At 34.6% G+C, this 18,469-nt stretch overlaps 1 protein-coding gene across 2 annotated transcripts; it reads right to left on the minus strand.

The window, feature by feature from the left end:
- Positions 1–554: 554 nt before the first annotated feature.
- Positions 555–10,624, minus strand: LOC149228191 (uncharacterized). Of its 2 annotated transcripts, XM_089378090.1 has the most exons (6): positions 10,468–10,624; positions 10,098–10,298; positions 6,916–7,013; positions 1,325–1,411; positions 1,139–1,231; positions 555–966 (listed from the first exon to the last, which is right to left on the minus strand). In XM_089378090.1, the coding sequence occupies exons 2-6, from the start codon at positions 10,294–10,296 to the stop codon at positions 769–771; spliced, it is 675 nt and encodes a 224-aa protein (XP_089234216.1). In that variant the 5' UTR covers positions 10,297–10,298; positions 10,468–10,624; the 3' UTR covers positions 555–768. The 2 variants fall into 2 exon arrangements, with proteins under 2 accessions (XP_089234216.1, XP_089234217.1); XM_089378091.1 differs by lacking the exon at positions 1,325–1,411.
- Between the last annotated feature and the right edge of the window lie 7,845 nt (positions 10,625–18,469).

Raw genomic sequence — 18,469 nt, forward strand, 5'->3', positions numbered from 1 at the left:
GCATCATCATTTGGCATATTAATTTATAACGCTTTTTGCTTCTTTTTAACGCTCAACTTTGCATCTTATTTTACATCTAGTTGTTGTCTTTTTTTGCATCTAATTTGGTGCCCATTTATGTGTCCTTGTTTTTGCCCAATTTGATATCCTTTTGTATGCCATGTTTTGTTCCCTTCTTTGTGTCAACTATTGCACAAATTTTCACTTCTAATTTAAAACACTTTGTATGTCAATTGTTTGCATTTTGTATTAATTCCTAGTTTAACATCCAATTTTACTTTCAATTTTGCATCCATGGTTACATCCGCATTTGACTTCTTATATAAAGTATATTTTTCTTTACATATATGACCCCCTTTATAGATTCATAGTGAAATATATGATAGTTTCTAAATATCATTAAAGCAGATATCACAATTCAAAATCATTTGTAAAGAAATTTAAGAGAAATTGACAACATCCATCCAAAAAAATAACAATGTGTCATTAACAATTTTCAAAACATGTATAAAATAGCAACATAATACTAATAAAATCAGTATTATTTTTAATCAAAACAAGTAAAATTCAAATATGATTAACAAATCAAAATATTTCATGAATATCGTTATTCTACAATAAATTAACAACATACATAAATCAAACTCATCGTATGATTACAAAATCAAAATGTCTCATTGATATAGGGTAAATTCACAACACCCATCTAAACATAACAATGTCATTCTACACAATAATTTCTTCATAAAAAACAATGCATGTGCATGCCTAGCTACCACCACCAAGATCATCCTCATGATCATCTTGACCATCCTCATTACTCTGATCCACATCATCACCAACACCGCAACTATCATCATCATCTCCTCCTTCACCACCATCATCCTCATCCTCATCCTCATCATCTCCTGATATATGTTGAACATAATTTGGATCATCGTCTTGGCAATCATTACCTATAGCATTCTGACAAAAAAAATCAATATTACATGTTAGTATTAATTACATAACACAATGCATGTTTTTGTTATACAATGTTAACCATAAAATGAGGTAAGATATAATATCTAATAGTACTAAAAAATAAAATGAAAATATGGTTTAAAAGTATATTGGAAATCCAACTAAGATTACATACCATAGAGTCCATCCAAACAACAAATTCAACCCATCTCTTTTGCTGCAGCACCTCCTTTTCCAAATGATTTGGAGGTCTTCCATATTTTAGTTCCTATCAATCAGTAAATAGGGAGAAATTAGATAACAATGACTTTCTTCTAGTACAAAATTTATTAAAAAAATATCACATGTTTAATATACTTACAAAGGTTGTTATCAGTGCTTTTAAACCTTTCTGGCCACTACAATGAGTGACTTTTGTCTTGGTTAACCTCGCCTTGGATGCCTTGTCCTTAAACATAAACCAATTCAATTTATTTTCACACAAATACATGTCTAAGATACTTATAAGTATTAATACATTCTAAATAATGTTTAATGAAAAATTCAATACCTGAATGCTCTCATTGCCGGCTTTTCTTTGTGCATCCAACTTCTCATATGATTTTACAAGTTCTTTCCATACTTTAAAAGGTATGTCAATAGGTCTTTGTTTCAGTCTTTGATCTTGAGGCATTTTTTTAATTTTTCTTGTTTGGTTAAAAATTTTGGTTAAAAAAAACCGAACAAGTAATTCACATCAATGGCATGGGGACTCTATGGATATGTGTAAAAAAATGGCTATAAAGAAAACATCCAAAAAACATATGAGCTCTCCCTTTGATGGTCACTTGGGGCATATGGCTGGAAAGGAACAACTCCATTTTCGAAAATCAAGGACAATCCTTTCTCAAAGTCCTTCCTAATATTTGCTCCAAATGTCTTAAAATGAAAAACAAAATTCAAAAGTCATCCTCAAACATCTCCCTTACATATAACGTTGGACCATAAATTCTTCACTTTTATTGTTATCGGCTCTGGAATGATTTTTCTATATGCAATTATATAATGAAATATGTGTGCACTAATGAAAAAACATTGAGTTTCATTTTTCATAATCACAAACAATGAAAAAAGAATCACACGTAACTAGCATCATTTTGGAAATTTTATATTTATTAAAAATCTTTAACATGTTTTCCTCCCATATCTCATAAAAAGGTGTGAAATTTTTTATATACTCTCCAATAAGCCTAAGGATCACATACCTTTTAAAACTTTGCATTACCATTATATGTTTCTCCTTGAAGATATATAATATGTTTCTTCTTTAACATATATATTATGTTTCGCATTTCTTAATATTTGACAAAATACTAAAGTTGAAAACAGTGGTCATTGTCTCAATCATATTCCTGGTGATCTTGTTCAGCATAAAACAGTTTGGTACAAGCAAAGTAGGCATGACATTTTCTCTGGCACTCATGATATGGTTTTTCTCTATTGGTTCTATTTTACTTTACAATATTATTTAACATGACATGACAATTTTAAGGGCATTCAATCCTGTTTATATCTATTACTTGTTCAAGAGGAACACTATCAAAGCATGGATGTCCCTAGGAGGTTGCGTGTTATGCATAATAGGAGCTGAAGCTATGTTTTCTGATTTGGGTCACTTCTCAGTAAGATCCATCCAGATAGCCTTCACATGTGTAGTATTCCCATGCCTACTATTGGCTTACATGGGTCAAGTTGCATATCTTATGAAGCATCCCTCTGTGGTGGAGAACGTATTCTCTGCTTCAATTCCAGATGGTTTTATCTGGCCAGTCTTCGTGATAGCTAGTGTTGTTGCCATGATTGCAAGCCAGGCAATGATCTCAGCAACAATTTCATCTATTAAAATGTCCATGGCCCTAGGATGCTTTCCCAGATTGAAAATAATTCACACATCCCGACGATTCATGGGTCAGATCTACATTCTTGTCATCAACTGGGTTCTAATGATAATGTGTGTCTTGGTATGTGATTGTTTTAAGAGCACGGTCGAGATATCAAATGCATATGGCATTGCAAAGGTAGAGATGATTATGGTGACTACAAGCCTAGTGACTCTTGTCATGGTTCTTATATGGGCAAAAAATATATTCCTTGCGATTGGATTTCCTGTTCTATTTGGATCAACTGAGCTAATTTATTTTTCTGCAGTTTTGATGAAAGTGGGGGAAAATGGTTAGATAAATGGTTTTTGCCACCTACTTCCTTCTTGTGATGTACATTTGGAACTATGGAAGTGTTCTGAATTATCAGGAGTTGTATATCTTGTTGGTCACAGAGATGTCAAGGCTAGAAAGGATTCATGGTTTCCTAAGAAACTGGTTATAATCTACTTCTATGCTTTCATGAGGGCAAACTGCAGGGCAGGCCCTGCAAGCCTCAATGTACCTCACGCCAATCTCTTGCAAGTTAGCATGACATATACTGTCTAACTTGAAGGTTTCCATGAATCAAACATGCTGAATGTTTTTCAAGGACCAAGTCACAACATCAATATGGTGATGGATAACAAAGATTTCCTTGAAGGTGGCAGAGATGAAGTGAATTTTAATGTGAAGTTAATAATCATAAGTTTTGTTGTCGACCAAGATCTTCATTACTTAGTCCTTGATTTTGTTTGATAGAGAATAATAGCCATTCCTACGATTAATCACTGATATTTATGAACAAAGACACCATTCTTTTTTCAATGAAGATGATAGGTGGTATTTTATATGCATGGTTAAGCCTAAGATAAGCCATGTTTTCTACATAAGAAAGTTATATTAAGTTATATCCATGAAAATGAAAGGAAGATGACATTGCATGTTTCCTCATATAGCTAACCATCGCTCAATAACATTGGATGCTTCTCCACCTCATTCATTACATCATTGCTTAAGAACCTTGGATGCTTCTCCATTTTTTTTGACATCATGTATTGATTATGTTGTTGTTGGAGGTTTTACACTAAGTTTTTCAACATCGAGCTTACTAGGGCTTGCACCACCGGGGTTATTAGTAAGAATCTCATGAGGTTTGCATAGCCATGATTATTAGAATCAAAATAGTAGGATTTGCACTAAAAAACAGTTCATAGAGCTTTCCTGCTGGGGAGAAAATCACAAGTTCAACTTCTGCAGTGCAGAGCACCGAGAGCTCATAAGCTTTCTTCAGCAATCCACCTACGTTTGGAAAATGTAGCCTGCCTGCTATAGGGATCTAAATTGTCTACCATATTATAAAGTTATCAGGCTATAGGGATCTAAATTCTAATCTGTCTGAATATGATTTCATGAGCTTGGAAGAAATGCTCCATTCTCATTGAAAGATGTAGACAGACCAAAAGCACATCAGCTATAGTCTCTTATCTGCCTACTCCACCCCTGGATGTAATAAGCTTGATGTATGTGTATCTTCATTCTCAATGCGATATATAAAACATTGTCACAAAAGCACACATAATTTAAATAGAGAATATCAAAGAATATTCCTAATGTTTTATACTTTGCTCATAAGTCCTCCAGATTCTGTGAGCACTTGAATTGATTTAAAAACCAGTCAACTTTGACAACAGTAAATGCTATGACTAGGAATCCACTCTTATATTTTGAGAGTTTGAATTTGAGTCATAAAATAAGAGGAAATATGAGCTACAAATATTATATCAAACATTAAAAAAGAAATATATACTTCTGAAGCAAGTGTTATGATTGCCCAGTTTCGCTACCATATCAGCAGGGAGATAATACTTATGAAGAAAGTGTGGTACAACAATAATGTCTGATAATTAAAAATACCCAATATAAATAGGATAGAATAAAGATATTCATTTAGGATAGAAAATACATTAATAAATGATGAATGATACAATGACTTATGGTCTCGAGGTTATAAATACTATTGAATGGTCACAAATATGAAAGAAACATGTCAGCTGGTAACCCCCAGCCACAATAGCAGCTGGTAACCCTAAACGGATTCAACCAAATTTGAACCTGGGACCTATGGCCTCCCCAATGAAATTCCTTGGGCAGATGCTTCAACCGATTGAGCTAATACTGGAGGCTGATATAATTAATATTGAGCTAACCGTTGGGGCCTATTATATCTATTATCTATTATATAGACATATATTAATTATGTTCATTAAAGTGTGTATGAGTAACCAATTTTCCAAAGTTCCAAAAAAGTTCAAATGAAAAGAAAATACCCCCTACCTTGCACATCTGAAGCCATAGGCACAGGAGATCACAACCAAGGAGAATCCAGGTTCAGTAAAGGAGAATCAAACTCATTTGAACTCAAATACTTTTATGCTTCATTATCATTATTTTTCCAGAAAAGGTGACTAATGGGTAGTACTACCAAGTATGATTTTTCTCCACTATCCACGCCAGATATACTTTAGCCAGTGACATGATTCAGGGTTTTTGCTCACATTGTCTCTTAGATCAAGTCTATGGTGGGGGCTAGGAACTCCTAGAGTTTATCTGGTAAATCCCTAATGCATCCCTTGTATTAAGCATTACCTCCATCCTAAGTCACATGGTTTGGGTTTAAGTTTGGTTTCAGCAATGATTAGGTTCGGTTCGAATTCAAATTTTTTGATGAAGTTCGGACGAGGTTCACCATAAGGTTCACTTACTCTCTCTCTCTCTCTCTCTCAAATATATATAGCATCTGTTAGTAAGAAAAAACATCAATAAACATAAAAAATGCTATCATAGCCTTCAAAACTGCAAGGATTAATCATAAACTTGAGTTGTGACATGAGTTTATGAGTTTCAAAACATAAACTTGGTCAAAAAAAAAAAAAGGTTTGCCAAATTTCGAGCCTCAAGGTGGAACTTCGGAGAACCTTGTGACATAGGATATAGCATCCAACACTTTAGAACCAAAATTTAATTCTAATGTTTGACTTTGTCTAAGACAAAAAAATTCGAAGGCCATGCTAAGCGATGTAGCAAGAATGTTGCTAGGGTTGTAAAGGGGCATGTTTCTTCGATTTTGCCCACATGGTGTCTTAGATCAAATCTAAGCTGTGGGCTATGAACTAACACAGGTTATCAAGTGAATCCCCAATGCATTCCTTGTATTAAGCATTACCTCCATCACCTTGGAAACTAAAATTAAAACCTACTGTTTGACTTCCTCTAATAAGACAAAAAGACTTCGAAGGTTATGCTAGGGAAAGTAATTATAATGTTATTAAGGGTGTAAAGGCCTCTAGTTCTAGCTTTTACTCTTCAATTTTATAATTATCATATCTTTTCTTTGTTCTGCAATGAATCGGTTGTAGCTTTTAATACAGAACTGTAAAAATAGACTTAATTTTAGTAATAGGCTCAATGACTAAAATGCAGTAGTAGACTCAACAATATTGACACTCAGAACTAGCTGCTATGTTCATGTGCCATGCAGACAAAGAAGCAGCAAAGTAAGAGATGTTTTGCTGCAGAAGTCGTCATACATGAAATCCAGGTGTATAGGTGAACAGGAGAAAAAGTAGGGTCATGCAAACAGAGCATACGCAAGTTTACTAACTAGATTTTGAAAAGAAAAGGAAATTTATTCAGAGATAACTTGAAGCAACTAGTGCAAGCGAGCAAACCGAAGGATAACATATAGCCTCAAGAATAACTTGGCAGGGATCAGCAAATAAGAAAAAATCACAATGACTCTGCAAAAAATCAGCAAGCAGTGGGGAAAATCAGAAGATTTGGAAATCAGAAAATGAAGAAAATAAATAGGAAAATAGTTTATCAGCACCCAAGATAACAGGAAGAATAAATAGGGACCCTTTTAAAAAATGTAAGAAGTGGCCAGGAGTAGGACAAGTACAAAGTGAGGAATTAACAAACAAAAATCATAGGCAATTGCTGAATATAATAGTATATGTGTCAGAAAGTGGAATCTTGATAAAATTGAAAATACCTGTCTCTCCCGAAGCTGTTTATATGTTCCTTTGTTCGATGGATCTGTCCCTAATTTATTGTTGCCATTGCTTCTGCCTTGAGCATATGAACTACCATCTGGAGAGGAAGCATCCATAATTCTGTTGTTTTCATATTTATATCTGCATAAGGGAATCTTGTTAAACAGAGTAAATAATCAACACAATCTAATAAATAATAAAATAAACAATGGATGCGACATAGTAAATCCCAACTCATCAAAAAACGATAAATAAAAAAGGCAGCCTAAAATATCAATGGTGATGAAAAATGGATATCGAATGAAATGTTCCTTGAGTTAATTCTCAACTATCATTTTTCCAAACAGAGGAGAATTGAAAACCTTCTAAGGGAATAGTTTTCTTCCATTAAAGAACCCCCAAGAAAATAATGGCTACATTTACTCCCAATGACTAACTATTACAAGTATTACAGTGCTATACTTGACACTATACTCTGATATAACCCAAAGAAGAATTAGGCGCACCATGAAGAAAACTACATAACATCTATGCTCAACTTGTTGCACCTATGTATTTTCTCATGTCAATATCACACCTAAAATGGGCATTGACCAATACATATTTACAGCATTTTATCTCTCCTAAAATCTTGAAAGCTATCCACATTCTGCCTTGCCTAAAATCTCCAGAACTCGAAACAGGAACCTGATTTTCTTTTCATTGAAGCACTTTAGAATCCTCTTCCCTGTAGTTATCTATCTTTTGCGTTCAATATGTAAAGAGGAATTATCCTTTAAGACTCTCTCTTAAAGTTTCAATGATTCAATCTTTCTTGAATTCTGCAGATATCAAGAAAAATGACCTCTGTACACAGAATCTGAACCAAAGACATTATAAAGATCACCATAAAAGTAAACCTTAAATGTCAGCCTTTCAAGTGACATCCTTACTTGTCACAGTCGTGGAAGTTTCACAGTTAATGGATTTGTAGTCACAGTGAACTTCATTATCTTGAGGCCTAGATTGTAATACAAGCATCAATCACGTCAGAAAAGCAAGCTATGAACTTTAAAAGTCAGGCTTTCAAACTGATCAAAGACAGTTGTTAATACATTCTAATTGTCTATATTTTGTTGTTTTGGGTGAGGCTGGAGTTGCATATAACTCCATACCCAGTACAGAGAGAGGGTACATAAGTAACTTCATATTTGGTACTGGGTGTGGAAACACAAGTTTCAAACCTAGGTCATCATTGTGATGAGCACTCCAACTTACTACACCAAAGCCAAAATGACTAATTATCCTAATTTATTTCTTGTCCCAAAAGCGAGAATTTGCCAATGTGACTCTGAAATTGAAGCCATTTCAGTCAGTGAAATTAATATACATATTTTTTATGTTACAGTTTCTATCTCTGTATTTAGTTTTCTGTATTTTGAACATGGACAATGTACTTGGAATAATTTAATTGATCACTTAAACCACGCACACTGTCATACATCAGCAGATATTATTGCAGCGCAACTGTCACAAAGCCTCCTTCCTAACTCACAGTAAATAAGTTGACATGACAATAATTTAACACGTCTATCCACATAATGCTGAATCTGAATTCATATATACAATCAGCACATCTACACTAAATCAGTATCCTCAACAAGGATTTGCACTTTGATCTCCTACATGCACTAACTCTTGTGGTATCACACTGTTCATTTAGATCAACAGTGACCACTGAGAATTAATTGTGCTCAAGAACTTGTCCCCACTAAGTCACATCACAAATGCTCTTGATATCTGTCTTATGGCATTTTGACTGAAAATTGTACAAATTTGTGAAGAACTCAATTGGTCTTCCTGCCAAAGGCACTACCCAAAAGAGCATCCAAAGCAGGTTAAAACTTATGAAAAAAATTTAGAAACATATAAGAAAAGAGAACAAGATAAACAACAAAACAGAAATCCATAGGTCACAAAAAGACCTGTGTTAAGCCCGAAAACAAAGTCAAAATGAACTCATCCATCAGTGAGAAGAAAATAACAAGTGTAGGTAATGCAGTAGATGAATTGTTTAGTAGAAAAAACCTTCCTCTGAACTGGAAGAACTGCTTCTGATGAGAACATGTCATATTATTTATTAATATCCTTACAAACTATGGTCTAATATTAATAGTTATTACAGTTCCAAATCAGACTGTTAGTTACACACCCCTGGGATTATGTTAACTATTATGGGTGATCAATACTAAAACTTTTGTTGCTGTGACAGTTGATAATTAGTAGTTATTGGAATCATTGGTGTAATCTATACACGTGACCACAGCCAATTCATATGTATCACTAGTGTACTACTGTAATCATGGCTAAAGCCATGCTTTATTCTTTAATTGTGTCACTAGGTGTGGCTAAGGGCCAAGGCTGACCTAACCAACTTCGATCTGTAGACTGCCCTTCCCTACTCACTCACTGTTGTTTTTTAAGTTCCTCTGCCCATTCATGCTGATATTTCAGTGATCAGACTTGGCATGCAGAAAAAAAGGTAACCAGAGGAATATCAAGGTTTTTAACTTTTTTCATTTGTTTTCATTCATCATTCTGTTAAATCTGAAATCTTATTTGTAGTCTCTCCTTTTCAGCGAATACCTTTAAGCACTCCAGCATCAATATATAGTTTTAGTCCCATTAACCTAATGTCCTTTCATCATTTGTGGACATTTATATAATTTATTTCTTTCTTCCGAAATTCTTCTTAAAATTATTATTTCCATTTCTTTATGAACCTTCTGTTGTCGAGCAATTGGTGTTATTTTGAGCAAAATAATTTGTAAACGAAGTTTCTTGGTTAGTGAAAAGCCCGCCAAAAGTACCTCTACGCCAAGTAGATCCCTGGAAAGTGTCTATCTCTCAATGTTAGTGACATCTCAACGCATTCACCCATTCGGGAGCTTTCGTAGGCAGTCAGCGTTGTATGTAGAGCATCTAGCTCGGCGGGCCTCACAGTTTGTGAGGAAGAGTAAGCAGATCGCAGAGTATTTGCTTATTTCACTCCTTTCGGAAAACCTATAAATTTTTTAAAGTAACTGCTACTTACAAATCATAAGTTTTTTAAAATAAATTCTACTTAGTTTCATATTTTTAGATTTTTAAGGGGTTTTACCGACCCAGAAATAGAGATTCAATAAATGGAAGAGAAGCTTACTGATGGTGACATCGCCGTCGGGGCTCTGGAGCATCTTGTCCATTCCCTTGGGGCCGAGTGAGGTGCGGAGGATTCTTGCAACGGACCTGGCCGCCGCAATGTTGGCCTTCTGAGCATCTAAGCCTCTGATTTGGGTCTTCTGCTCCTGCTCCTTTATTATGATAAATGGCCTCCCGTACTCATCAAATGCCAGCGCCATCCCTGCAAACAGTAACAGATTGCAGCACAGAGATTAAAACCTAAACATACAAGAGTGGCTGCTAAAAACACACTGGATTTTGAACCAGAAACCTGAAATGCGTGTACTCCTCTCTGTGTGGAAGACTGAATGTGCGGGTGGAAATCCATTGAAGTTAAAAATGGAACATACCTTGGCGCCGTCAATGGACTGAAGAACCGATCGTGGGGTTCGAGTGTCTGCTACTGGTGAAACCCTAATTCGCAAATCTCTGCAATCTCGTTTTCGCTCTCGCCTTGCGAAAAGCGAACAGATCCTTCTTCTTGTTCTAGAACGTAAACGAAGTTTGGGTTGGGAGGGGTTTTGTAAAGAAAAGTAAAGCTTTACCTTTTTTCAAAAATGCTAATTTCATAGTGAAAAACAGTAAATACATTTTTTTATTTTCACATCACTAGTTAAGTAGCTATATAATGTTTTTGGTTCTTGGTTAGGTTGGAAAATATTTATAATAATATAATTTTATGGTTGTTGTTTAAGTTTATTAGGTGTTATTAAAACCATAAATACATTTTTTTTATTTTCACATCACTAAAGAAGTAACTATATAATGTTTTTGGTTATTTGTTAGGTTAGAAAATATTTATAATAATAATAATATAATTTTATGGTTGTTGTTTAAGTTTATTAGGTGTAATTTTTTTAATTTCAATTTAATAATTTTTAAATGGAAAAATATGATTTTAATTTGGTTGTATTGAAAATATTTATATGTTTTTACATATAAGGTGGGTGCAAACAAAGGAGAATATATAGTAAGTCTATTTAATAGTTAATAACAAGTGTTAATTTCTTAAAATTATATGATAAATTTGAAAGGAGTAGGGTATGTATCTTTTTTCGGGTGAAATATATTAAAATTATTGTGTGAATGGGGTTGTAAGACCCTATATTTTCATCCTGGGAAAATATAGTCCTCTCTTAGCCACTTGCATAGTTTAGATTGTCATAAGCAAAGTAGGTACATTGTCTTAAGATGTAAACATTTCATTTTAAGCAGTGTCATAATGTGGTTTCAGCGAAGCATTAAAAGATGGAATGAGCATGCACATTTGGGATGCTAGTGTTATATTCAGCTTGAGGCATGATTTCACGTCTAAGAAGACTCTAACAAGGGTTGCAGAGGAGAGGTTGGGGGGTTGTAGTCTCACTTAGAAGTGTATACAAGCAAGTTAAGCCCTATGAGAAGTTGTGAAACAAAATTAAGGGATTTGACAAGTTGCACGAAGGCAACTTAGTAGTGGTACTAAGTGAGCAATCCTTGATTCAACTTGATACTCTCTCCTTGGCACTACCACTTTGTAAGATGGAGAAGAAATGTGAAATAGATGTGCAACCCACTAAAGAAGTTGAAGGTTGTTGTAATGTATATCGGTGGTTATGTCATGATGTGAAAGGAAGTGTTGGAACTTGGAAGGTGACCATTAGAGTAGATTTACCATGGAGTGCAAGGAGGTGCAAGGATCTGATAAGGAGGGAACTACACAAATCTAACAAGTAGGCCATATTGGGTTAGGATATTACTATTTTGGGACATCCAAAGTTGAAGGTGCATTTTATGGAGGTGCAGTCGAAGTGCTTGGGTGCATGCCACAGCGTAAGGGTATCTAGGACTTTTAGTGTGTGTTAGTGGTGTTAGTGCATTGTGTTTGATCAACACTAGCTAGAATGTGTTCCATGAAGGAAAAAATCCCACAAATTTGGGATGACTTAACCATTTGGCATTTAAGGTGTGTTATGTCCTAGTTTTGAGGAGACAATTAGAACCATCTTAGAGTGTGATGGGTTGTGCCATGGACTTAGGTCCACTTATATGGGTTGAGGTGTAAAGGTACCGTGTGAGTTGAGGAAAATGATTACAATGCTTACCTATATAAAGTGTTTATGATATAAGATTAATAAGTTTTTGTTGGAGAATGGAAGAGGAGGATAAGAAAAGAGAGGCATTAAGGTTTGTTGCAAATCAATCAAAAGGAACGAACTTGTTAATCTTATTAGCAAGATTGTTCAAGTTGTCTCTTCAATAGGAGTGAATTTTGGCTAGGACTAGGGAGTTAAGCATTGATTGGGTACTCTGGAAATCCAAGACCTAACATATCCAAGCTAGTCCATTAAATAGATTCATCTTGGGCAAGGGTTGTTAAGGCTAAGGTGCAAATATCCCCTCTGCTCAAACTATTTAACATGCAAAGTTGGATCTGATTCTTCAACTTGTCCTGACGATGAACCACACTGGTTGGTTCGAAACGCCTAAACAAATGATATATCTTGTGATTTACGCTGGAAAAATTTCTCGTAAACTACACATTAAGAAAGTTTGTGCACTCCTATATGGATAAACATGCTTATTATCTTTCATGAGTTTCATCAAATATTTAACATATTATTCATCAATTTTATTTAGATATTCATCATCTCCAATTAACAAATATACATTAAGCAAGTTCATGCACTCTTATATCGATAACATGCTTATTATTTTTCATGAGTTTCATTAAAGATTTAACATATTATTCATCAACTTTGGATTTGGCGAGGATGAATTCTAGTATATTACCAAGTGTGTTTTTTTCAATTGTAGTTCTTACTTTCATGATTAATTTGGTTGTAATTTTTACTTCCACGATTAATTTAGTCTAAGTTCTCTAGGTAGTCATTAATGATCTATTCAGTGCTATGTGGGGGTTTTACTTTTCAACAAATATGAAGTATCTATGTTACATTGGGACCTAGTGACCTTGTTGAAAAACCCTAGCAAACATCTTTGAAACCATTTACTAGTACTAGTTGAACTTGAGATATCTCAAAAACTAAAAGGAACAAATAAGGGTTGCTTTGCCAATCCACTCATAACCTAATCCACTTTGGTGTACTTATATTCTGAAAGTGAATCAAATACCAAGAATGATCTATGTCTGCTAAAACCTATAATCACATTGTTTCCCTAATAGCAACTAAAAACTTCTATACCCAGTTGTTGAACTTTTGCAACCAATTATAAACCTTCAACAAGAAGTAGTTTTCTAACGAGAATTATTGCCATATCTTCCTTGGTTTTACAAGGAAAAAGAAATAAAATTTCATTTGTTATCAAAGGTAAACCAAATTCATTATTTGCATACTTCCAAACCTAGGGTTTCGTATCCAAAGTAGATCCTAACCACATCAATGAAACAAACTTTGTTTTTATGTATCATCCAAACATTATGTACAATTACAGACTCACCTCTAATCCATTGTTTATAAAAATGTTGAATATTTTCATACATGATATACTGAACAGTTGGACAATGAAAATAGTTGTCATCGCTATTCTTCCATTTATATGCTTTTTGCAACTTATTTGAAAGAGCAATTTTGTCCCAACAATTAGACTTGTAGCATAAAGAACATGGTTAATACATATGATTAGACCAAAAACTAGTTACTACCAAAATTCAACCAAAAAAAATATTACTGCATAAAAATAGAATTAAAAACAAAAATTTCCCAAATTAAAAATAAATAAATGATAAACTTTTTTTTACCAAAATTTAGTGATTTTTTTGGTGCTAATACTAACATCACCATTACAACAAGATATTTTTCTAGTGCTAATACTGCCATTACAACAAGATATAAGAGGGATATAATGCAAAAAGTTTAATAATAATATGTATGTAGAAGATGGTCTTCAGACTGGTGAATTCATGATAATCAATGGGACTACAGTCAAAATAATTGGATGTTATTTACTTTTTTACATAGATTGTCAAAATAATTGCATAAATCGGTTTTTTTTAACCAAAATTTAACAAAAACTTTGCTAGTGCTAACATTAGAACCACCATTACAACAAGATATCTTTCTAGTGTTGACAACACCATTATAGTAAGATACCTCAAGAGAGACAAAAAATCTAAAAAGTATGATAGTAATACGTATCCAGAAGATGGTATTGAAACTAGTAATTGTTCACGAATCCATAAGATTGTAAGGTCATTCTCATTATCATAATCATTGTCATCATCATCACATCCTTGTCATTGTTATTGCCATCATTACATTATCATCATAATCACCATTCATGCCATCATCATCATCATTATGGACATTGTTTGCAATTGTTCATAATTGTAGATGTTGTAAGAAATATCATCAACCCAAAAAATGTGATCAGTGCTAGAAAAGGGTTGTTTAGGACACATTGATATACGTAAGAGAAATAACAACTCTATTTTTGAGAGATGATCGATGATGATCATCATCACCACCATTATCATCGTCATTGTCATTTTTATCATCCCCATCATCATCATTAATGTAATTTCTATCGACATTGTTGTAATCATCATCATCATTCATGCCATTATAGTTTTTGATGATGACCTAGATGAAAATGATGATGATGACACCAAAGATAATGCTTATGATTATGACAATGATAACATCTAAAATTGGGAAGATTCGCCAACGTCATTAGCATCGTCATCATCATAATCATTGCCATCATCATCATTGTCATTGTAACCACTATCGTCTTTATCATCATAATCACAATTTATGTCATCGCCATCATCTTCATTTTCATCATTGTCAATATTATTGACATTGTCATCAATTGTTCATAATTGTCAATGCCATAAGGAATATCATCAATGCAGAAAATATGATGAGTGTTGGAAAAGGGATGCAAAAGCGAACATAGAAATGGGGGCAACAATAGAAGTAAAATTGGATGAAAAGTGGATACAACATAAGTAGATGCACAACAACATGAAAAACCTGACACAAAAGTGGATGAAAAAGTAGATGCAGTTGTCAATGCAAACTTGGATGCAAACATGAAGGCAAAAGTGGAAGCAAACATGGGTCCAATGGTAGGTGTAAAACTTGGCACAAATTGTGGTGAAACAAATGTGGATGCAACAACGGACACAAAAGCAGATGCAAAAATGGATGAAACAAAAGTGGATGCAATAGGGGATGCAAACGTGGAAGCAAATGTGGTTGCAATGGTAAGCGCAAGATATGGTGCAACAAAAGTGGATGTAACAATAGACAAAAAATATGCAAAATAAGATGCAAAAATGGATGTAAAAGTGGAAGCAAACATTGATGCAACAGGCAAAACAAAATTGGATGCAAAAAATGGATACAATGTAAGTAGATGCAAAAGTAGATACAAAACGAGATGCAAAACCCAATGCATAAACCTGACACAAAATTGGATGCAAAAATAGATGCAATATTTGATGCAAAAGAGGATGTGAACATGGATGCAAAATTGGAAGCAAACGTGGATACAACAGTGAGTGCAAAACATGGTGCAAATTGTGGCATAACAAAAGTGGATGTAATGATAGATGCAAAAAAAGAATCAAAGTATGATGCAAATGAAGATGTAAAAAGGGATGCAAAAAGTGAAATTTAAAATGGGTGCAACAGTGGATGCAAAATTGTGTGCAAAAGTGGATGCAATAGAAGTCGATGCAAAAGTAGATGCAAAACGAGACACAAAACCCGATGCAAATCCTGGTCCAAAATTGGATACAAAAAGGGATGCAAAAATAGATGTAGTAGTTGATGAAAACCTAGACGCAAATGAGGATGCAAACATGGATGCAAAATTATAATCAAAAGTGGGTGCAAAAGGAGGTGCCAAACTAGGCGCTAATTGTGGCACAAAAATATTAGCTGCAATAGTGGGTACAATAATAGATGCAAAAGAGGATGTAAATATGGATGCCAAACAAGATGGAAAAGTGGATGCAACAAAAGTAGATGCAAAATTATATGAAAAACTAGACACAAAACTCGATGTAAAACTTGGCACAAAAGGGATGCACAAATGGATGAAAAAATGGATGCAAAAAATGATTTAAAAAAGGATGCAAAAAAGGATGCAAAAGTTGATGCAAGTGTAGGTGCAAAAAGTGGATGCAAATGAGGATGCAAAAGTATGTCAAACAAAATTAGGTGCCAAACTTGATGCAAAACCTGGTGTAAAGGATGACACAAAACTTGGCATAAAATTTGGTGCAAAACGTGGTGCAAAACCTATTGCAATACCTGGTGCTAAACTTGGTGTAAGATTTGGTGCAAAACTTGATGCAAATTTTGTGTCAAGTTTTGCACCATATTTGATAAATGGATGCAAATAGCACCAAAAATGGGCTCTAGATGCAAAAAAAGAAGTAAAAAGGGACGCTAATCGCTGGTTTTGTTGTAGTGGATCTGGTTGGATAATAGAAATGGCGCACAACAATGCTTCCACATCCTCATCCTTTCTTGAGAGTGCATCTGCCACCACTTTTTGCTTCCCTTTTTTGTAGATGATTTCAAAGTCATAACCCAACATCTTTGTGACCCACTTTTGTTGCTCTTCAGAGGATAATCTTTGTTCTAAAAAGTATTTAAGGCTATCATGATCCGTTTTTACCTTGAAGTGTCTTCCCATTAGGTAGGGTTGCCATTTCTTAAGTGCATGGAGTATTGCCAACATTTCCTTCTCATAAATAGCTTTGTGTAAAAACTTTCCCTTGATTTGACGAATTTCAAAAGCAATGGGTCTTTCATCTTGCATTAAAACAACACCAATTCCATTTCCTGAAGCATCACATTCCACAATAAAGGTTTTTGTGAAGTCCGGTGTAGCTAAGACCGGTGCTTGGCACATTGCCTCTTTAAGATGTTCGAATGCCTTTGTTGCTTCTGGGGTCCATGAAAATGCATCTTTCTTCAATAATGTTGTTAGAGGTGCTTCTATTCTCCCATAATTCTTAACAAACTTGCGATAATACCCTGTCAACCCAAGAAATCCTCGCAGATGCTTTATGGATGTGGGAATTTTCCATTCCTTAATGGCTTTAATTTTGCTAGGGTCTACCTTAACTCCTTCATGAGATACAATATGACCCAGATATTCCACCTCTTGTACTCCAAAGAAACATTTGGATCTTTTTGCATATAATTGTTTCTCCTCCAATAGTTGTAACACCCTGTCAACATGTTCAACATGATCCTTCCAAGACTTGTTGTAGATTAGTATATCATCAAAAAATACTAACACAAATTTTCTAAGGAATGGTTTGAAAATTGAATTCATCAAACCTTGAAATGTTGAAGGTGCATTGGTAAGGCCAAAAGGCATGACCAAAAATTCATAATGACCCTCATGGGTTCTAAATGTTGTTTTCGGAATGTCTTCAATCTTCATTCTGATTTGATGATATCCCGAATCAAGATCCAAATTGGTGAAGTAAATTGATCCATGCAATTCATCCAGTAATTCATCAATGACAGGAATGGGAAACTTATCTTTAATAGTGAGCTTGTTGAGCTCCCTATAATCCGGACACATGCACCATGATCCATCCTTCTTGTGCACCAATACGACTGGAGCAGAGAAAGAACTTTGACTTGGTTGAATTATACCAGCCTCTAGCATTTCTGCAACCATACGTTCAATTTCACTCTTTTGGGCATAGGGATATCTGTACGGCCTGATGTTTGGAGGAACACTTCCTGGAATCAGATGAATAGCATGATCATGATCACGAATAGGTGGGAGACATTTGGGAGTCTCAAATACCTTGGAATGATTGTCCAAGACTTTTTGGAGATCTGGAGAAATAGATGATTCCACTGTGGACACATCTAGCGAACATAATTGTGCAATTACACCTCTTTGTTCCTTTTTTAGAAGCTTTGTCATACCGTTAGAGCTTATTATCTTTCCCGGTTTCCCTGCAATACCCCTTAATTCAACTTCCTTTCCTTCCACAGAAAATTTCATGAAAAGTTCTTGAAAATTAAAAGCTATTGTACCCAAGGATTGTAGCCATTGGACTCCTAGTACAACATCAGCACCTCCCATTGGAATGGAAAGCATTGGGCTAGTCAATACATATTCTCCCATGGATAGCTTGATATTATGGCACTTTCCCGAGCAATTTATTGTTCCTCCATTTGCAACCATCACTTGACACTCTGGTGCTGGATATAAGAAGCAATTCAATTCTTTTGCTACCTTACAATGAATAAAATTGTGGGTACTCCTGAATCAATCAACACTATTACCTTTTTCTTCTTGATTTGTCCTTCTATCTTGATGGTTTGAGGAGTGGTAATTCCCGCCAATGCATTACAAGATATG

Source organism: Pinus tabuliformis, chromosome J (assembly GCF_031772625.1).
Source record: "Pinus tabuliformis cultivar Carrire ecotype Pingquan chromosome J, CPIR1, whole genome shotgun sequence".
Taxonomy (NCBI): domain Eukaryota; kingdom Viridiplantae; phylum Streptophyta; class Pinopsida; order Pinales; family Pinaceae; genus Pinus; species Pinus tabuliformis.

Bases quoted from the DNA above. Each gene is read 5' to 3' on its own strand.
- LOC149228191 (XM_089378090.1), bottom strand. From the start codon at position 10,296: ATGGCGCTGGCATTTGATGAGTACGGGAGGCCATTTATCATAATAAAG. The intron at 7,014-10,097 runs GTAAGCTTCTCT...CTTCCTCTCCAG, and splicing joins CGACGGCGATGTCACCATCA to ATGGTAGTTCATATGCTCAA. The intron at 1,412-6,915 runs GTATTTTCAATT...TTTATGTTTAAG, and splicing joins AACAGCTTCGGGAGAGACAG to GACAAGGCATCCAAGGCGAG.